Source organism: Aptenodytes forsteri, unplaced genomic scaffold (genome assembly GCF_000699145.1).
Source record: "Aptenodytes forsteri isolate BGI_AS27 unplaced genomic scaffold, ASM69914v1 Scaffold8, whole genome shotgun sequence".
In the NCBI taxonomy this organism is placed as follows: domain Eukaryota; kingdom Metazoa; phylum Chordata; class Aves; order Sphenisciformes; family Spheniscidae; genus Aptenodytes; species Aptenodytes forsteri.
Window position 1 is genome coordinate 752,756 of NW_008796218.1, and position 21,320 is coordinate 774,075.

General features: G+C 53.9%; 1 protein-coding gene across 1 annotated transcript in view; it reads right to left on the reverse strand.

Annotated features, from left to right (window-relative positions):
• Nucleotides 1-4,585: 4,585 nt before the first annotated feature.
• CTSD (cathepsin D) overlaps nt 4,586-21,320 on the reverse strand; it is an 18,387-nt gene continuing 1,652 nt past the window's right edge. The window contains exons 2-9 of the mRNA XM_009288675.2: nt 20,927-21,083; nt 18,183-18,306; nt 16,424-16,542; nt 11,859-12,058; nt 10,586-10,708; nt 9,269-9,413; nt 8,191-8,289; nt 4,586-7,506 (exon numbers count right to left, since the gene is read on the reverse strand). Of these exons, the coding sequence (XP_009286950.1) occupies nt 7,345-7,506; nt 8,191-8,289; nt 9,269-9,413; nt 10,586-10,708; nt 11,859-12,058; nt 16,424-16,542; nt 18,183-18,306; nt 20,927-21,083 (1,129 nt within the window). The 3' untranslated portion in view covers nt 4,586-7,344. The remainder of the gene's footprint in view (nt 7,507-8,190; nt 8,290-9,268; nt 9,414-10,585; nt 10,709-11,858; nt 12,059-16,423; nt 16,543-18,182; nt 18,307-20,926; nt 21,084-21,320) is intronic.

Sequence of the window (21,320 nt, forward strand, 5' to 3'; positions counted from 1 at the left end):
CCCGGCCCCTCGCCCTCCCTCCCTCCTGGGGGGTTTATTTTTTTGAGGCTTTTTTTTTTTCTTTTCGCTGACATCTCTGCGGGATTCCAGATGGGATCGCATTTCCCGATCCCTTCCACCTGCCAGCAGGTTCCCCCCACCCTTTTTTGGGGGGAGAATATCGTGGCCGGGGAGGAGGAGGAGGAGAGGGAAGAGGGGATGAAGACAGAGGATGGGGAAGGGGATGTGGGAAGAGGTTTCCCCCCACCCCAGCTTTGCAAATAGAAGAGACTAGTCCACCTCTGGCTGCCCGTCCGTCCGTCCATCCATCTCCTCCGAAGGCATCAGGAGGAGCGAGGGATACTCACAAGGAGGGATGCGGGGAGTCGCTGCATATCCGGCTCAGCACTGCCTCCGGCTCGGCTTCCTCGGCGCCGGAGTTGCGGGAGGAGGGGAGGGCGGGGATGGGGGGGGCACCCGTGGGCTAGAGGTGGGCAGGGGGGGAGCTAGGGGCTGGGAAGGTCAACCTGCAGCCCCCTCCCTCCCCCCCCGAACATGCTCCATGCAGGAGAGCTCCTCCGTGTCTCAGCACTTCTCCTCGTGTCCCCCCCACGGGGATGTCACCTCCTGCTTGGAGCATCCTGGTAGCGCCCCGCTGGAGAAGGGCATCTCCTGGGCCCCGGCCAAGTGGCTTCCCGGCCATCTGGAGGGGATACTCGGCCCCACTCTCCCCAGCATCACCCACAGAGACCTTTGCAGTGGGGACTTGCTGCAGCCTGGGTTGTGGGTTCGCTCCCATGGGCCCGGGTGAAAACCTCAAGCAAGCCTGGCAGGGGCATGTGGGTACTATGGGGGCAGCATGGCGAGGGGAGGTGGCAGCGATGGAGAGCCATGGGGACAAAAGTGCTCCAGTCATGGGGGATGGATGGACAGGGGATAAATCCTGTGTGCGGGGCAATAAATCCTGCCGGCACTGAGCAAATCACAGTGCAGGCAGGGACGGGAGCACCCCAGCAGCAGGACGCAGGGCATGCAGCTGCTTTAGGGGAGGGAGGTGGGAATGTCATGAAGGATGGACGAGCCCGGGAGGATCTGGCCGTGCCCAGGCTTGGCACAGGATCAAGGAAATGCTTGCTGCCTCCCATTGCCAACTACCCTGGGAGCTGCATGGAAACCCAATTCTGGGGTGCTGCGGTAGCATCCCCCCAGGGACGCGATGCTGGAGAGCAGCTGGTGCTGCGCAGGGACAGTGTGCAGGTCATTCGGGAGGATGCAGCCACGGCATGGGGAGGGTGAGGACATGAGAACATGCTGTGACACCTCGCAGCGGCAGAGCCAGGCCTGGTGCTGGTGGCCTTGAGGCAGCAGCCGCTTCGACTGGGGCGCTGGGGAAGGAGAGCAGAGAAATCCCAGAGTACTGGAAAGAGGCGGGGTAAAACAAAAGTTCGCGTGAGTGGTACCTGCAGGGGAAGGGAAATCCTCTGGAAATGCCTTAAGCCTACCCGCAAAGTGCTGAGCAAAGAAAAAAGGATGGTAATTCACTCAGCTATTTGCAAGCAGGTTTGGCTCCTGTGTAGGGGCACCCAACCTGTATTCATCCCCACGGGTTGGTGTGATGCGAGGGGACTTCTTGCATGACCACAGCGCTCCCAGGCTGGAGTGGGTCCAGTTTCCATGAGGCCGATGTAATCCTTCTGAAGGTTCCTGTGCTAGTTAAAAAAGGACAAACTGCCCTCTGGTTTTGGATTTATTGCTACTGGAGTGGTACTGGGTCCTGCCAAAGTAAAGAGGGTTTTATTAGTGCCCGTGACGAGACCCAGGTCTCCCTCCAAGAAGCTGCTAAGGAGCAGAAGCAGCACCGGGGTGAGAATGATGTTCCCATGGGATTAAGATGTCTGCAGGAGAGGCAGACCCGCAGTCAGCTGTCATCAGCTTTTCTGGAGGACTTGGACAAACCCACGCAACCCGCAGCTGTGCAGAGCATCCTTCCTGCAGGCTCAGGAGGAGCAACGATACCCCTTGGATGCAGATTGCTGTCTGCCATAGGAGCTACTGATGACCCTGCTGTTCATTTGTCTGGGGAAATTTGTGAGGCAGCAGGGTGCTGTAGGGGAACGTGGGATCAACAGAGGTGGGCATATTCCCTGGGGTGAGTAAGATTGAAAGGTCAGGGAGGTTGGATGGCTGTTTTTTCTCTTCTATGGGTACCTGATCAACCCTAGAGTTGTGCAGAGCACTTTTCGGTCTTTGGGTTGGTAACTCATCATCTTTCTCAATGCTAAGTGTGAGCAGTGAGAGGTTTATTACTGTGGACTACAACAGACCACAACCAAACATCACTGGTTCAAAAACCATTCATGTGGCCCTTCAAAATTAGGGAACTAGCTTAAAAAATAATGACACAAGGATGAAAAAACCCTCAATATTCTGCATTACTTTAACACTCCTATTTTCTGGGAGTCTTTAAAGGTCATGCATGCAAACTCTCAACCATAAGGTCTAGGACCACTTTAGTTTCAAATAAAAGCTGGGATAAGTATGAATAATGGCCTGTATTACTGTGGCATCAAGGCCCGCATGCCCTTGTACTAAGCATGGGATGAACAGAACAGAAAGATGTTTTCTGCCTCAAAGCAATTCTCCTGTAATCGTGTTAAAGACATGTGAGCTGTAGCATAATCAAGTGCTGTAAGACCCGTGAGAAAGTCTTCCATCTCAAATCCTACTCCAGCTCTCCAGAAAACCATTAGCAGGACCTGCACCTGCTTTTTTCTGAAGGAGAAAGCCCACAACCTCCTGAGTCCTCTTTCCTATTCCCCTTATAAAATTCCTCATGGGTTGCTAAGCCCCATAAGCAGTAAGGTGGCCTGAAGCTTGGAGGGGTGAATCCCATCCCCCCACTCTCCCTTGATCTCTGTCTCCTGTCCTCTAAGCTTTCAGTCTGCACTCCGCTTCTTTTCCCTCCTAAAGGAACCTAAAAATAAATCCAAGAAAGAGCGGAAAAAGAAAAAGCCACCAGCCCCCAAAACAACGTTCTTTGTCATTGATGGTGAGTAAAAATAGTTTCCCAAAGCAACAAATTGCTGAGCCAACCAGATGAATGAGCAAGTCATCTCCATAAACGAGGGGTCTCATCCTCCCTCTCCTTGGGCAGGTCCTTGTCTGAGTGGGCTTTTGGCAAAGCCCTCATCAGACCTAGAGCGGAGACAGTTGGAGAAGGATCAGGCCCATGAAGACAGCCCTGAGGGTCAGGGCCAAGTGCCCTACTACTCAAGGGGACATATAATGAAAAATTTTATCTTCTTTGCATCAGTGGAGACATTTAATAAAGAGTGAGTTATCAAATTGTCATGTGCACAGAGTTCTGCAGTGACGGTGCAGTAAATGGGGGGGGCTGATGTAAACCTGAGGATTTGCTGGTCAAGATACCATGGGGCCGTGTGCAGGCTGCTCATGGGGTGGGGTGTGCTCTGCTCCCTGCTGGAAAAGCATGGGTGGACAATCCTGGCTCTTGGCTTCTCCAGCTCTTGGCCAAGATCAAGCCTGTGATTGTTCCCGCTGAGATGTAACGTTCAGTACTCATGGCACGATTAAAGGTTTAGGCACAATCCCCCAAGCGGAAACAATGCCCTTGTATTCCCATCGATAAATATTTGGTAGCAGATGACTTGTACTCCCCTTGGGCTGTTGAGGAACGGTAGGCTGTATGATTGGTTTTCAGGACCCAGCCAGCCTTTTTGGGTTAAATCCATCTCTTTAACGTAGGAGATCAGCTGATTGGGGTATTAAGGCATCCTGGGGGAGCAGAGGCTTGGGACGTGCCAGTGGGGAAATCGGTTAAGCTCTCTGTGTGCTTAGATCTGCGCTCAGAAAATGGGATGGGACTTGGCTGCATCCGTCTTGCTTATGCAGATGATGCTTTTTTCAAAGTAGGGATTAGCTCTTATCTTCCACCTGGCACATGGGGTCTTCATTCTGCATCAGAGTCTCCAGCTCCCGTACAGCAGCGCTAGGGCTAAAAATCACACAGCCAGGCAAGAGGGATGGATTTTTCCTACATTTTGAAAAAAAACCCCTGTGTTCTTCATCACTGGGCTCTGGGAGCTTATATTCCACATCCTAGTAGTTTTTAGGCTGGACTTAGAAACTGGGGTCCTGCTTTGGCTGCTACAGGACCACTCTATGTCCCAAGTCAAACAGGAGCTTGTTCTAGCTGGCCCAAAGGACCAGAGGATAGCTCGAGTACCCTGTTGGAAGACTACCCCTGGCAATACTCAGCCAGGGAGATGTGGCCCCAGGAGAAGGCTGTACGCCAGGAGAGATGCTGGGAGTGCCTGCTGCCCCGCTGGTGCTGGGTCAGACAGGTGACACTGTCATGTCATCCTGAACAGGCTGGGTTATGTTTTAATACATTGAAAAAGACAATCCCGACAGGCTGCTAGCATGTTTCCTTATCAGAGAGAAGGGAAGAAGCCCTTCTGAAACACGAGTCCACCCAAGTGGGTGACCAGACATACTGAGCCAACAGGTCAGGGAGACACAGTCTCTGGACACGGAGAAAGAGTTTGGCATCTCAAACTGCTTAAGGAAAGACCACTCTCAGAGTTAAGGGGGGGGAAATACTGTATATTCTCTTCAATTTTCTTTGATGAGACAGTAATTCTGACAGCAAATTAGATAAAAAAACCCAAAACAGTCACGTGGTTAGTTTGGTTTAAAAATGCAAATAAAAGAACACGGGGAGGAGACCCACTCAGGGAAGACTACAATGAACCGCTCCTCCAGCCTATCCTAAGATATGTCACTCGGCATCGTTTTGGGCCATGCTCTTTCCTCAGGCAGCAGTCTCCTGCCTGCCTGAGGACAGAGACCAGCCCAGCCTTGGATTACCGCAGAGGCTACGATGCAGACAGCATAAGGCATTGCATGCCCAGCAGAACTGCGGCCCGACGGCTTGTTCTGGTGCTGCATTGCATGTGCCGCTTAAATCTGATGTCGAAGACATTCAAAACCTGCCGCCAGCTCCACATTGGGCTTCCCCCCGCATCAGGTCTGATTAGTGGGTACCTGAGAGGCTGTCTCTGTCTCACTGCGCTGGAGAAATCCTGCAGCTGGGAAACAATGTAGCAGGACTTGGAGGAGCTCAGGGCACTTAATCGGTGTGAAACCAGGGCTCTCCGGAGAGGTGCTGAATATCTGCTGATTTTGGAGTACCTATTGATGATTTTTTTTCGGTAACACGCTACTGTTCTCTAGCCAGTCTGCAACAGATGTCCTTAGGTGTCCGGATGCAGGGTTGCAGGTGAAGACTACGAGCAGGCAGAAGCAAGCTTTGGGAGCAGCATTTGTCACATCCGGGGTTGCAGGGGACAATGCACGCATCAGAAGTGTGCCCAGGCCTGTCCCCAGTGCCCACACCAGACCCCTCCAAGGTGTGAGGCATGGTTATAAAACCAAACTGATCAGCTGCAGGGGGTGGGGACAGGGGACATCGCAGGCTACATGCTCACTGTTCTCCCACAGCTCACCTCGCGACCTCTTCCCCACCTGTGCCTCTGATTCTCATGGTGAATTCAATACTGGGGATGATGTATATGCATTCCACCAGGCATAACCATCTATTTACCCACTGCCCAAAGACCTTTCTCGGGAACTTCCTTGGCCCCACCAGTACCGCTGGCAGGATTATCAGTGAATTTTGGGGAGCCAGGATTTTACCATCTGTTTTGCCTGGCTTGGGGTCACGGACGGTGTTGATCTGGTCCTCTTGCCACCCTCAGCTTTGCTGCCACTCCCTAACTTCAGGACCTGATCCAGCACACTGGGAAAACGAAGGGAATCTTCTACTCCCAGCACAGGCTGGGATTCTTGGCAGACTCTCTTCTGCTTTCCAGTACTGCTTAACTCACTTTATCGTCCTCCCAGGTCCACCAGTGTTTGCCTACTGATGCCAGCCCAGTGAAGTGAATGGCTCCATGTGCACAGATCTCAGCTCTCCAGGAGGATCTGCGAGTACAGCTAAATCAGCTACAACCTCTCCAAAGCAGGATTGTGCCTCACTCCGTCTGCAACACAGGGTGGACATGAACAGAACTCTCACCAGTGTTAGGAAAGTGGAAAGCAGGTAAGGAGGGTGTTAAAGGCAGTTGGGTTTCGGGCAGCAGGGAAAGCAAATGCAAGTCCAGCAGCTGCCACTGCACCCTTCTGCCTGGGAGGCTTCCTGGCTCTGCCAACTGTCTCTTGAGTTTTGGGCAGTTCAAAATGCTGCGAATAACGTTTCCAAAAGGTCTTACGTGACTGACAAACACCTATGGATTTTATCAGTGTGATTTCGGCTTGTGGATCACAGTTGCTTTAGGAAACATTATGCTCAACTCACTGGTGCGGATGAAGCTGGGAAGATCTGTGGTTTGGGGAACCCAGGAGAAGTTCACCAAACTTGAGAGAACCTGTGTCAAGTGACTTTACTCAGCAGGAAGCTGGGCTTTCATGGCCATGAATTCAAGTGACCCCTATTAAATCCTATCTTGACCCTATCTTGACCCCTTTATATTCTTACTCCCTGAAGAGTCCCACTGGCTGGAGCCCCCCTACGAATCCCTGCCTTGTTAGGTCAGGCACGAGGGCATCATGCCTTCAGCTCTCTCACTAGTGCTGTCACAACACAAAAACATACCACCAAAGCCCTTGGGCTCTGAAACTCAACCCTTGGGCATGCTACTGCGATCCCCCATTGCTCCAGCTCAGGACGTGCTCTCCCAGGACTAAGCCAGCACAAACCCGTTGAGAAATGACCTAGTTGTTGCTGCCTCAACCCGTCGTGGAGGGGTGATGAAGATGGACTCTCCTCCCCCACCCACTCCCCCACTTCATCAGTGAAAAAGCAAGAAGTAGTAAATAATGTGCCAGACAGCCTTCCCCGTCCCTCTCCTCCAGCGCAGAAGCCCAAACCCAAGAGCAGCTGCACAGCCTCTCTGCAGCAACAAAGGCGCCAGGGCCTGGCTCCAGCCAGCTGCGCCCCCCCAGGAAGGAGACCAGGGCTGGGAGACATGAGAGGGCCTTGTTCAGCTCTGAGCATCATTCTTAAAAACAAATACTGGAAGACCTAGCAGTAAAGCAAGGGGTTACTCCAGCTGGAGTTGTCAACTAGAGACCTCCCAGCACCACTTATTCAACGGAGGGGAAAAAGTAGCTAGCAGGGCACTAATGACTATTTTCTGTGTAATTTTAAATCTAGTTCCATTTCTTTTTCTTTTTTTTTTTTTCCTTTCCAGTCACTGGGTTTCTAATCCTGGTAATCTTTCTCTATGGCTCCTGTGTGTGTGTGTAAGTATGTGTGTGGCAGAGGCAGTGGGGGTCAGGCGCTTAGACACATTTGGCAAAGCCAACAGAGTCATTATCACGGTCAAAGACGGTGTAGTAGGGACCGATGAAGACATCTCCCAGGATCCAGAGTGGGCCCCCGGGCGGTGGGACGTCCAAGCCTGAAAAGCCGCTCAGGCAGATGGTCTCTCCTTGTACAGAAACCTAGAGAGAAGAGAGAGAGCTGCAGTCCAAGGAGGTCCTCCCCTTCCCTCAACCTCGCAGGCTCAGCAGTAACACCTGCCAATGCCAGCTGCGCTTCAGCCTCTCCCAGTCTGAGATCCACAGCTTGCAAAAGTAACTCCCAACTTGCCACTCCCACGGCTCCCAAACCCAGCTCCCCCTCCCAGAGGCCTTACGCAGCAAAGCATCAAGTAAAGCCGCACGTGCCCCTAAACCTCCCAGCCCATGCTGCTCTGAATTAGAGCCGTCATTGAAATTCTGCACAAGATGGTCCTTGCAAGTTGACTCTGATGGCTTAAATGCCAGGCTGGTGGCCTCTGCTATGACAAGGCTGGCTTCATGGGACCAGAATCCAGCAGAAAAGGGCAAAATGTTCATAGAAAGTGATGCAACAGCCTGCCTGCCCTTTCTCTCCCATGCTGCTATCCCTCATGGCATCATGCAGGGGGTCTCGTTCCTGCAGGACTTTGGTGAGGTTGCCTGGGTCCATTAGCCAGTGCCACCACCCCGTCACCCCGACCTTTCAGACTTTTTCCCAAGTGCCAGCTCCAGCCTTGCTTTTGCTGCTCTTGCATTTTAGATTTCATGGTTGAGGTTTGAGTGGAGAAGGCAAAAGTTAGGCCTTTGGGGAGAAGCGTAGAGCTGGGAAAAGCTGCCTGAACGCACCTTGAAGACATACTGCTCTCCTGTGAGCTGGTAGGGCTTCCCCCCTAGCGTTAGTGTGACGACAGGCAGAGATGACACCTTATCGCAGGGGATCACGTACTGAAACAGAAACAGTAAAGGCTTTACACGGCAGCTCCCATGCCCACGGTCTTCCCCGGGCACAACCACGTCTTTGCTGCGGTTTTCCCTAAGAACTGCTCATCTCAGGGTGCAGAGGAGGCTTGAGCTGGGGTAAGTAGGCTGCTCCCTGCCCACAGCTGCAAGCTGAGGAGCCAGAGGGTTTTAGGGATAGGGATGGAGCCAAATGATGCTGGGTTCAGCTTTTGGCTCTGCTGAGCCCCAGGGCACAGCACCTGACGCAGCAGGGCTGGGGTCTTTCCTCTGCCACAGGAGCGGGAGACGTGGCTTGATACAGCCTAGAGACACAGACAGGGACTCACGGTGTGATGAACGGACAAAGCTGGTTTAACAGTGGCGAGTTTTGGGGAGGGTGGCAGGTCTAAGCCAGTTGTTGCTGCAGCATGGGGTCTCCCCATACTGCAGGAAAGCCCTACAAGTACTCATGGCTCTGTGATTTGGGAGGGGTTTCAGAGCAAAGCATCCTTCCTAGAGGGTCCTTATAATCCCTGTTCCTCCACAATTTCAGGAAGGATAGATGACCTTGTGAGATTAGCTAAGATGGTTAAAAGCTTGGCAGGGAAGGGTTGTCATTTGCATTAAATATATTTGTATTAGAGTGCCTCTGGACTCACATTAACGTGAATCCTCGGCCTCAGCTGCAACTTGCACCCCTTCTCCTCCACCTCCCAGAGACGGGCGGCAGAGATGACCCAAAGCCTCCTGAAGTTCACGGGCCTGTGCCCTCTACCAAGAGCATGAGCAGGGCGTTGAACGCCACCCAGGGTCAAAAGACGGAGGGGTCCCTGCTATGCCAGGGGCTTTTCCAGGAGTACAGACTGGGAACGGAGAGCAGAGGGAGCAGAGGACTGTGGTCTCTAGAAGCATCTGGGTGCAAAGCAGGGTGCCAGCATGGATGCCGCGACAGCCATGGACTCCTGCTTTCCCAGCCCAGCCTCACCTGGCCTTTGATGAGTGGTTTTGCACCAATGGCTGTCTGCAGCTCCTTCACTTCCTTGGTGGGGCCGGTGATAAGTGAGGTTCCTGTGTCCACAATGGCCTCGCAGCCCCCTTTGCACAGAGTCAGCCCATTGGCAACATCCACCCTGGGGAGAGATGCCCCGACAGAAGACAACCCTTAGAGGCCTCCCAGCAAAGTCTGTGGGGAGCAGTAGGCAAAGAGTTGAAGACAGCTGAGCCTAGGCAGTACGTAGGCATGCAAGGGAGGGCTGTGACAGATGCCCAGGAAGGACAGGCGCTCAGAAATCCTGATGCAGCACCAACTTAGTGCACAGAATGCCTGGCTCCCCTGCAGGGCCCTTGCCTGCTCCCAGTTGAGCAGGTGCCTTGGTGCGTTACTGCATTTCTGCAGGCAGCCCAGACTGCTGCCTGTGTACCCTGCCTGCTAAACACTGTGACTAACAGGCATGCAAGTGAGCTAAAGATGATGCATTAGGGACTTGTATGACCTGTGCTACTGCAAAAAGCAAAGGGTTAAAGGGATGGTGTGATGGCTGAGGGGGTCATGGGCAAGGGAAGGGTTCATGTACATTGAAGAGGCAAGAGAAGAGCTGCTTGGCTTCCTCACCTGCATCGCGTTCCACAGCAGCGTGGACAGATAAAGCCTTCCAGCCAAGGCTCTGTCACACTTTGCCAACGTGGCAGGGCTGGGGGAAGATGAGAACTAAAACTCTGCACTGGGGAGGGATGTTGTCCCCGGGGAAAGGACACACTCTGATCACAGGCCCCTTTTAAGTTCCCATCACGTGGGAGAGCTCAGAATAGACCGGAGGGCTGGCGGCCGGCAGCTCAGCCCGCTCTCCTCCCCTCTGCCTCCAACAATGCGCGCTGATTGCCGTGCAGTGCCCTTCAGTCAAGGGCTGGCTTCCTGGGGCCTCATTCTGATCCTCCAGAGCTGTGTGCAAGTGAGTCACACAGCTCAGGCCTTGCTGAGAGCTGAGCAAAGCCGGGGTTTAATCCGTGGGGCTCGCCCTGCCTGCAAGGAGAACATGCTGGTGTTTTTCCCCACTTCGCAATGGTGCAGCAGGTGTTTTCAAGGGCCAAGCCGTAAACAAGAGGAAAGGATTTTGCAGAACATCCCCTGCTGTTTTCTGCCTCTCTTTCCCTTCCAGCGACAAACGACCCAGCCTTAGGGTGGGATTTTAATTTGCTTTTTTTTGTTACAGGGATAGAGGTGATTCCTTTTTGGGGAGGGTCTCAGCCCAGCCCCAGGCGTGAGCTGTCTGCACGCATGTAGTTGGGTGGAGGGGGGACTTACGCATCCATGTGGACCTGCCAGTAGGCCTTGCGCGTGACGTTGACCCAGCTGAAGTCGCCGCTGTAATACTTGGGGTCGGTCCCTCCCAGGAGCAGCTCGCCGCCGGGCTGAGCGGTGGGGTCTCTGAAAAAAAACCCCCAAACCTGTGAACATCAGGGGCAGGGTAAGAACAACCCCCTCTGCGTGCCCCCAAAACACACACCGGGGTGCCTGGGGGTGAAGCACGGCATTAGCAGCGTTGGAGACAGATGACTTACGTCGTGCTATAATATGTCAATATAAGGACAGATACTGTGAGATAGGCTGGGGTGGGGAAATGGGAATGTTTTGGCACAGCCGAAGCATCCTGCTGCTTTTTGCCTGGTGCTTTAGCACGGACACCTGGAGAAACTCGCTGCAGAGAAGGGAAACAGCAAAGGGGAACTGAGCACTGGTGCAGGGACCCCCTGAATAACTGGCTTGTCACAAACAAACACTCGTGCAGGGTTGGACATGGCTGATGCAGCGTTAGGTTATCTGCACCCGACTCTGCACCAGCCAGCAGCCTCGGAGCCGAATCCTCAAGGTTACCGTCAGATAAAAGCTCGCTGCCGAGCAGATGGGAGGAAATATGGTGGTGGGGGAGGGCTGGCGCTGGCCAGCAGCAGTGCTCTCTGCCCTCCCCACTCCTGGCATGCTTCTTTTTGGGCTGAAGTAGTTCAGAGTCCCCCCTGTGGTGCCAGGAGGGTGATGGGGGGTCCTGGGGGGAGCAGCAGCGGGTGGCTAGGCATTGGGAGTCACGCAGGAGGGTTTCCCAGGGGGTGAGGGAGTGTTAGCCCCATCATTAGTGATGACTGGTGGGGGGCATGCTTGCCTGGGAGGTGACATGGTGGTGGCCACGTGGCTCACGGATTTTGGCAACAAACTGGGGCTGTGTTTACCCCCCTAACGGGGACTGCACTAGCAGCGTGCAATCTCATGATCACAACCCTGTTTATTTTTATTTCTCTTTCCTCTGGAAAAATCCTCTGTCTCTCCATCTGGTAGCAGATCTACCCAGCTTTTTATCAGTGAAATGGCTGCATTTCCACTTCCCTTCTTCTTGCTTCAAAGCAGTAAACAGAAGAGATTTTGGCCCGACTGCTCCAGCAAGAAGACCTTGCTGAGACCTCCCCAGTGGTGCTGGCCAGGGCGTAAACCAGCACACGGCAAGAGGTGCTATCGGGAGGCATAAAGAAATGCCCGGCTGGGCTTGCCCTCGCAACGAGAGGTGCACCACCAAACCCAACACTACCTGTTTAGGTAGAATGAGAAGATGTTTTTCTCGATCAGCTTCTGTTGCATGATGTTATCGAAGAAAGGGGTGACCTTGTCCACAGAGATCCTCGGGAATGCCATGCCCAGGATGCCATCGAATTTGGCAGCGATGAACGTGATGCCTGGCTGCTTCACAGCCTCCCCAAAGATCTGGTTCTTGATTTTCAAGTTACCGAGCTGAGGGGAGATGGGGAGGGAAGCGAAAAGCAGATTGTAAAGAAAACGGACTCGGGGGACCAGGGTGGAAACCGGATCTTGCTGAACAGAGGCTGTAGTGCATCCCTCAGTGCACTGCCACACTCCTGCCTGCTTTCACCCTTGCATTCGTAGGCAGCTGCAGAAACCAGATACCCTGGTGCCACTCTCCTCGGGGGGATGACAGGCCACGCTAGCTGCACAGTGGCACCTCCTGAGTCCCTGCAAAGCCCAGCACACCCCTACGGGAGGGAGCCCCCCCTTTGCTCTTTGCCTACCTCACTCAACACTTTCAGCCTTTTGCTGCGTCCTGGCACTTGGCCATGCCATTTTGCAGCTCCGCCTCTTTGCACAGAGGGCCCTATATCACTTTGTCCCCCCTACATCCTTTCCCCTATCGCCTACTTCATCCTTTCCTCCCAGTCCGAAAAGCTCTTGTGCTGCGCCTTTAATCTTCTTCCCCACCCTGGACATCTAAGTTATCTCTGTGTCCTACCTCCTCGGGTGCTGCACCCATCCCTGGTTGGGAGCACAAATCCCTCTCACCTCTGCCAACGACCCCTGCGATCTCCCCTACATAAGAAACATCCCCAGGATATTGCTGTATCTCCCGGAAGAGCCTGCAGAGACCTCCCATGGGAGTGGAGAAGACCCAGCCAGGAAAGCGAGGTTGAGCTCAAAGCACAAATATAGCAAGCAGAGTACTGTGAATGCAAAGGTCACCTCTCTTGCCAGCCACAAGAAGGACTGGCGTTCCCCGCTGGAAAGCTGAAATGCCCAGCAAGGGCAGATCCCCCGAAAGAAGGAGATTGCAGGAAACAGGATAGCTCTGCTGACAGGGAGTAGGACGTGTCTGCCGGCTCCTGGCTCTAGCAGTTCAGGAGGTTTCCGAGCTTCTGGCTGACCACAGGCAATTTTAGCATCTGTGCTAGGATGTTTTCAGCCTCTCAGCCTCCAGCTAGCAGCCCTGTAGTGAACTGGGCTGGACTGAAAAGCTGGCCTCTCCTACCTGATGGCAGATAACGATCCCTGTAAATTACTAATATCCCCCCAGGGTTAGACAGTGCAAAGCTGGGATGGGCAGTGTTGGCTTTAATGGTATCAGAGGCTTGTGCTAGGAAAGGGCAATCGAGCCTTGCAAAAGCTGAAAGCCACAGGGCAGGATGTGGGGCGAAACAGCTCACAGCAATGCATCCGCTTGCCAGCGTGTGGCAAGCACCCCAGTTGTATGCCGCAGGTTTACAAAAGCTACCGCTCCACCACTTGGCACAGCTGGTCCTGCAGCAGCTCCGAAAGTTCAATAAGGCTTCCACTTAAAAAAAAAAAAAATGCAATGGACTGATAAAACTGAGTGCCAGGTTTATTTGAATATTGCCCTGGTTGCACATCCCAAGAGGGAGGCAGATATCTGCCCGGTGGTGGGGTCTCAGCAGACCCTGCCCGCGCTTGGTCCTCAGCAGGACTGAAACCCAAGAGCATCTTTAGCAGAATGCTGGCACCAGGTGACAGATCCTTCATCTCTGTCCCTCAGCTGGCTCTCGCCCAGACACCGAGTGACCAAAAGTCATTACCAGTGGATGGCTGCGTGGTGGCCGCCCTCTGGCGCTTTGCAGACAGGTGTCAGCACCCCGCAGCTCGCCCAGCCTCCTTGTTAGAAATGCAATGCTGATAAAACTGAGTGCCAGGTTTATTTGAATATTGCCCTGGTTGCACATCCCAAGAGGGAGGCAGATATCTGCCCGGTGGTGGGGTCTCAGCAGACCCTGCCCGCGCTTGGTCCTCAGCAGGACTGAAACCCAAGAGCATCTTTAGCAGAATGCTGGCACCAGGTGACAGATCCTTCATCTCTGTCCCTCAGCTGGCTCTCGCCCAGACACCGAGTGACCAAAAGTCATTACCAGTGGATGGCTGCGTGGTGGCCGCCCTCTGGCGCTTTGCAGACAGGTGTCAGCACCCCGCAGCTCGCCCAGCCTCCTTGTTAGCGGCCTCAGCTGAGTGGGCAAGCGCCGGATGGCAAAGGCAGACTAGAGGCGAGGGCCTCTGTGGCACGGTTTGGCACCAGGGCTTGGAGATCCCTTCTACAGAGGCACAGGGGAGAGGCGGAGGGGCATCTCCTGCACGTTGTACCTGCACTGCAGCTCCGGGACAGACCTCACGCCCCACAGCCGTTGATGCTTCCTCTGCTGTCCTTGAAGGACATCCCAAGGTTGGGCTGCGATAAAGGGCTGAGATGCCCGAGCAGCAGGGGGCTGGCTGAACCTGCTGCTCTTCGGAGGGTGAGCAGCACTGAGGAGTGAGGTGCTGCGAGGCATCATTCCTCCACAGAAGGAGAGAGGATGTTCGACATGAGCTTCTCACTCTCTCCAAAAAAATTCATGGCTGAGGGACTCTGGACCACCTGCCAACCAGCACCTTTTGTTCAGATGTCAGTGCTACCACAGGCTGCTGTGGCTGCTTCCACCCATTGGGATGGCTGGAGCCGAGAGGGTCACCCTGAAGGCTGTTTCAATGCTGTATTTCCAGACTACACCTGACTGCGAGCTTGCCTACAGGATGTTGTGCATCAGAGGAAGCATCTTGGTGTCCAAGCTGAAAGTCCCTGACCCTCTGAGTTGCCCCTGCTCCTGCATACTGCAAGTGTGACACTGCTCAGGCTCCACGCAAGAGGTTTCTCTTGCTTCTGCCCAGACAGAAACCAAATGCTTCAAGCTGTGCTGGCTGCCAAGAGCCATCCTCACTTCCTGAACAAGCTCAGGCACAAAATCCTTCCTCTGAGCCGCCAGGAAGTGGAGAACTAATTAGCAAGCAGGCATTAGGGTGATAATTACAAACCAAAAAAAAGAAAAAGCTGCAATTTTCCTTCTGACTCATTTCAGCCCCTGCATTAAGCTGGAAAGCGCCTAAACCAGCCCACACTTTCACAGGACAATAAAGTTTGCTGTTTGCCTCACTGCCCTGCTCTGTTACTGGGACAAATGCAGATGCCTCCGCCTGCTCCGCCTGCATTTTGCAAACCTAATGTAAGAGAATCCATTAAAGCTACATACATGGTGCCTTCATTTGGCGAGAGCCGCGGGAAGGCTCGGATGGGCGGTTTCTTTTGCAGTGGGGTGCTTCTAAGTGAACTGAGGGATGCAGGAAATAAATGGCATGAAATGAAACTGAAACGGTCCCAAAGCTTGGTGGGCTGCAGGAGGCAGAGAGCAAAACCAGCGGTGCAAAGCTGCTGGCAGCCCCTGTCGCTCTCCCCCACAGCCTTGTCTGCACTGATTTTCAGGGTTCACCGAGGCCATCAAAAGCCCTCTACCCCAAAGAGGGTCCTGCACCCAGCCTGAGCTGCTGGCATCTTTGGATGCAGTGCAGAGGCAACAGCTGGTGCTTCCAGGCTAGCCTGAAATTTTCCTGCTATAAGGACGGGCTGAAGAGTGCTCCTTGCATGAGCCACCCACTTTGGGCTCTTCTTGGATATTTTTCTTTTGATCCTGATGAAATTGGTAAGCCAATTCTTTGCAGCTGAACCTAACACGGAAAACCCCAAATCCCTAGATTTATGTGCTTATGCAAAACTTATGCGTTGTTTCCCCCCTGCAAAGCAAACATATGCTCTTAACCCTGCCAGGAGACCAAGTAATCTGGGAGCACGTGTGCCGCTGACGTTCGGCAGCTGGCAAACTCTCATGAGCATCTGTACCTGGGAGGCAGTCGTGAAAGGCGCCTGCCCTTCACAGGACAGAAAGCTCAGCCTTTGCTCACTGAGAAGGAAATGATGGGAAGCAACCACCAGCAGCCCGGCTACCTCAAGCTTGGCCCCGAACGCTGCCAGGGAACCCACCCCAGGTGTTACACAGACTTTGCAAACATAAGCACCGGTTCTCAACACCAGACCAGAATGGGGCAGCAAAAAGCCCATTTCTAGCCAGTGTTTAGGCTGCTGCCCGTATGAACATCCACTATCGCGTGGATATTGGCCAGGAACAAGCTGGGCACCACCAGCAGCCTGTGCGGTGGTGCTGGTGTGCGCTTGGGCTGGGAAATTTCAGGGGTCAGGAGGAAAAGGATTGGAGGGATGGCCAGAGACTGCATTCGCAGCGCACCACGTGTGCAGTCCCTGCTCCTAGCCTGCTGACCTGCTGATTAATACCTTCCCCCTTCTCTGCCTGCCTTGGTCATCATTGCTTCCTCAGTCATCATCACCACCTCGTTTCAAAGCATTTGGAAACACGGTGCTGAAGCATGCTCTATACGAGTAGGACACTCAAGAAGGGAGACCCGTTGAAATCAAATGGCTTCAAGCGCTCTGCCGAAAGCAGGCTGGGGCAGCTTGGGGCAAGGGCAGTTGTTACTCACTGTGACGGTGTCCTGGCTGAGGTACCCGGAGAGGCTCCCTGTCCCGTAGTGGATGGCGAACTCGGTGCCATTCTCCACGTAGGTGCTGGATTTAGAGGCATCGTACTTGTGGTGCAGCACTGCAGCCAGGGAGGGGGACACAGGGGGACATACAACATTAGTGCTCCTTGATACCTAGGGCTCCCCAATACCTAACCTCACACCACCCGGCTCATCTGGACAAATGGACACTCAACGATGTGAAAGTGGGCCTAAACCCAGCATTTGCCAAGCCCAGACTGCTTAACAAAGCATTTCCAATGTCTGGGGAATTAGGTGGGCAGATCCAATTTGGCTGTTAAATCAGATTTGGCCACTGGGTATTAGCCTAGAGGCTACGTGGCTGGTGTGTCACGATGTGTGACACAGCAGAGTGAAACGTCCCCCCGTGCCATGGAGAACCAGGGTGGCTTTAAATATAGCCTGGGCATGAACATTTTCACTTTATGGATTTATCTGTTTCTTTTACTAAGACTAGCTGGAAATTTTTTTACATGGTCATTGTTTTTTGCGCTGAGAGGACTCAAAATATTCTTTTATTTGCAGAGGAGAAGGGCTTTCCCCTAGTCTAAGCTGCTTTTCCCCTTGGAAGGGTTGGGAACTGTAAGATATCCCTGGTTTTATGGCCGGGCAGATTCCTCCTCCGCAGATTCCTCCCGAGTCACGAGTTGGGCAGCAGCGTGTGGCGAGCTCAGCCAGCCTGGCTCCACAGCTGCTCGCTGAGCAGGGCAGACAGTGACTGAGGATGAACCAGCTGAGCCCTATGGAAACTCACACGCTATACGGGGTCTTCCCTGGCTGGGCCATCTGGATCCTGGTCTGGCAGGAGGTTAGGCTCATTGCATACTCATATAACAAGCCCTTTGGTCCCAGCACCACCTGCGCCACTGCCTTGAGAAACCAGCTCCCTGCTACAGATCAGGAACCCCCAAGACAGACCAGGTCTGGACCTCACCACCCTACCAGTGTCCTAAACCTCATTTCACATATGCAAAAAGAAGGTCCGTTTCCCCTCTGGGCACTACAGGGCCGTACAAGAAGTCCAAATTTCGTCCCTACCCCCAACAAGCATTGTGGGCCGCCTTTGACAGTTGCATTTATTGGCTCCACAGGTTTCGCCACTCTGCTTAAGCAGCATAGCCCATGGCTTTTAAATGGCATTTTGCCATAGCTGGGTTTGACACCTTCAACTGTGCAGGTTTATTGCGTAGGAACACCACAGAGCAAAAACACTTGTAGTCCCTAAGACATTCTCATCTCATCGTGCCTACCTGGCTCTTGTTAATCATAAATCCATAAACATGCACGCACATGCTCCGTGCGGCAATAAACCAGAAACTAGGACAGTTTGTATCAGATCTGGCAAGAGGCTGATTTTTTTTCACCAGCCTTGCACAATGGGGCAACAGCAGTGTCGGTCTATAATTTGGGGAGAAACATCACAACCTGTGATGCTGCTCCCCAGCTGCAGGGCCAAGACTGTTGGGGAAGGTTTGAAGCTGTGCGTGGGTGACGCGGAGGGGAAAAAACAGGAAGGGAGTAATGAAGGATGGATGCGGGAGGTTGGGATCCTGTTTCCAGCTCTGACCCTAAAGAGCCCATCAGCCTCTGGCAAGCCCTTTCATGCTGCTGCCTCAGTTTCTCCTCTTGCAATGCCAGGATCTACATTTTGCAGGGAAGGAGAAGCTGTTGAGCCATGGCTGGCATCTGTGACACTTACGGCAGGCAATGTCCAGCAGGTGACAGTGCACAGATGGCACCCAGAGGTTGGAGGAGCCAGTGTCGAAGACCACAGTGAACTTCTGTGGGGGGGTCCCGATGCCAATCTCGCCATAATACTGGGCCTGCAAAGGAGAAGAAGGGAGCCATGAGCAGAGGCGGCCAGCTAAAAGTAGGGATTAAAGACCAAAAAATCTCTTAGGATTGAAAAAGGGCCCAGCTTCTTATCTAGACACTGCCCTCTTCTTGTTTTTGGCAGTGATGGGCTCCCAGCCTTCCTCCTCTGGAAGGGAGGCTCCGCTTCGGTGTTCACACCTCATTACAGCGTGTGTGAAAAGGGTAAATTGGGGAGGAGAAGTGGGACGGGTGCTTGCGGAAGAGGACTTTTGGGGCAGAAAGACAGGGCAGAAGAGAAGGGGGAAGGTCTGCAGGCCGGCATGTGGTTCACTATAGGGAAGAGAAAAAAGATGGGAGGAAGCCAAGCAAAACACCTGCGTTATTGAAAAGCTGAAGCTGGCTGGGAAGCTGCTTTGCTGGCAGGTTTGCAGAGGAACTGTGGGTTGCAGCAAGCAGCAGCTCTGCCCACCGCGGGTGGAGTTACAGCTGTTGGGGCTTTCAGTGCGGGCTGGCAAGCCCCTGGGTTGGGGAGGAATAAAATGCTCAGTTGCGGGCATCAGAAGACTTTGGAGAAGCTTGAGGGAGAAAAGGTCATCAGCAGCACTGCCAGAGAGGGATTTAGGGCTGTGGAGTGAGAGTCTGGGAGAAGTCCCTGTAGCGCAGGTATCCGAAAGATACCCCTCTTCCCGGCAAGTGCATGCCTGCTGGGACTGGAAGAAACCTGGGCAGTTGAGATGTTTGCAGGGCATCCCTCTATCTGGAGGGGAGAGGATGAATGGGGAATGCCCAGCAGGTACCAGACAGACGCATTTTTCCCCAGGCTCCCAAAGGGGCAGAGAGCCATGTCATGCTTGGCAAGCAGCTGGATCAGGGCCCTGGAGAGAAGGCTGTTAGCAAGGGAAGTCAGCCTGTGGCCTTTCCAATGACCCTGTGTACTTAATTAAGTTGGGGGGGGGGGGAGAAAACGGGAATAACAGTCAGCCTGTGGCCTTTCCAATGACCCTGTGTACTTAATTAAGTTGGGGGGGGGGGGAGAAAACAGGATTATCAAAGCTGCTCACCTCCTGTGTGCTTAGTTTGCAGGGGTTGCTCGCTGAGTAATTAATAATCCACTGCAATTAGCCATAATGGGGAGGCAGCACTTGCTTCCAGTGATTCTGTAATTATTGCTGGGGCTTGAAAATTAACCCCCGGTATAGGGGCCCATACATCACATACACAGACCCGCGGGGGGTCCCAGGGGCTGGTCAAAGCTGCTCACCTCCTGTGTGCTTAGTTTGCAGGGGTTGCTCGCTGAGTAATTAATAATCCACTGCAATTAGCCATAATGGGGAGGCAGCACTTGCTTCCAGTGATTCTGTAATTATTGCTGGGGCTTGAAAATTAACCCCCGGTATAGGGGCCCATACATCACATACACAGACCCGCGGGGGGTCCCAGGGGCTGGTGGGGACCACACAGGGCGGTCTAGGGGAGGTTGTGCCTTTCATCCCAACAGCTCCTCTGGCAGCAAGAGCATTTTCAGCTGGGCCGGGAGGGACCCAGTGGTCCCTTATCTCCCACTGCAGGTTGGGCTGGTTCCCCTGTGACAAGGGAGCAGAGTCCTTCCCTGAGCAGCGGCCTGAGCTGTGGTTGCAAGAGACAACACCGTGGCGCAACCGCTAGCACCCTGGCTTTCAACACCGCTGATTAAAACACCGGTGGCCCTTCCCAGCACAGCCCCGGCATGACGGTGCTGGCTGGGTGACAACAGCCCCTGGGGAAGGGGAGCAGGGGGGAATATCCTGAACTAACGCCCAAATATCCGGTGACAGCTTTATTCTGCTGGGCAATGCCTGCATCCCACCCCCCCAAGAGCTGTGAGGGTACCTGGTGGGGAACCCAGAAATAGGAAACCCCACACGTGTCTGGCAGCTGGGCAAGGGCAAACCTCACATCCTTTATCTGGCTTCTCCTTTTATCGCTGCTTCCATCATGAAGGTCCCTTTGCTCCCTAAGCCGCTGAGAAGAAGGTGGAGGTGCAGGGTGGCTTTTCCCAAGGCCATGCAGAAGATGAAGGATAGCGAGAGGAAGGGTCCTGCATCCCCAGTCCCATAGCAAGCTGATGCCCAGTCTGAGCCCTCTCCCCCTGCCCCATGCTCGCTCTTTTATGCCCCAACGCCCCAAGGAATGGACGATGATTTTTATGCCCCTGTCTCGCAGAAAGCGGGGCCCAAACTGGCCAGAAGATGCTAGAAAGGACAGCAAGCGAGCAGGCCCCTATTTACGATCATTAATTAGTGACAAAGAGGAAAGGAAATAGACCACAGAAGCTGCAAAGCTCCCGCTCAAGTGGCAGTGGGTTGTTTATTATTATTGTAATTATTAGTATTTATATTAGTATTTTTAGTTTAGCAATGATGGAAAGCAACTTTCGGCAACCACCCACCAAGCCGTGGGGGTGCATGAATCTCTCCTATGGGATCAACATCTCTCCCTCCTTCAACTTCCCAGCGGTGGTGGGACGGTGAGGCTGGCATGTCCCACCACCCCCTCAGGACGGGTACCCCTAGAAGTGACAGCCGCCTGGCCAGCATCGTGCTGGGGTCTGCCACAGTGGGGGTGGTCGGCAGGAGGGGGGTTACTCACATCCATGTAGTTCTTCAGGATCTCCGGGGTGGGCTCAGCCAGGTCAGCGAAGCCCAGCTTGAACTTGAGGAGCTGGGTGAGGGCATTCATATCCGGGATCTCGCTGCCCACCTCATTCAGGACCCGCCGCATGGAGGGGAACTTGGTCAGGGGGATCCTGCAAAGGGAGGGTGAACGCCCCACCTGTTAATGGGGGTGTGTGTGTGGTGGGGGTCCCCCGGGGAGGGGGGTGGCATGGCTCCACTGAAACCAGGAGTCCTGCCAGCGTGGGGTGGATGAGGTTTGGGCTCCCACCAGCACCCTGTGCTGGATCCCCCTCACCACACCGTGCTTAGCGCTTTTCCCAAAGCCGGGGGGGGGGGGGGGGGGGGGGGGGGGGGGGGGGGGGGGGGGG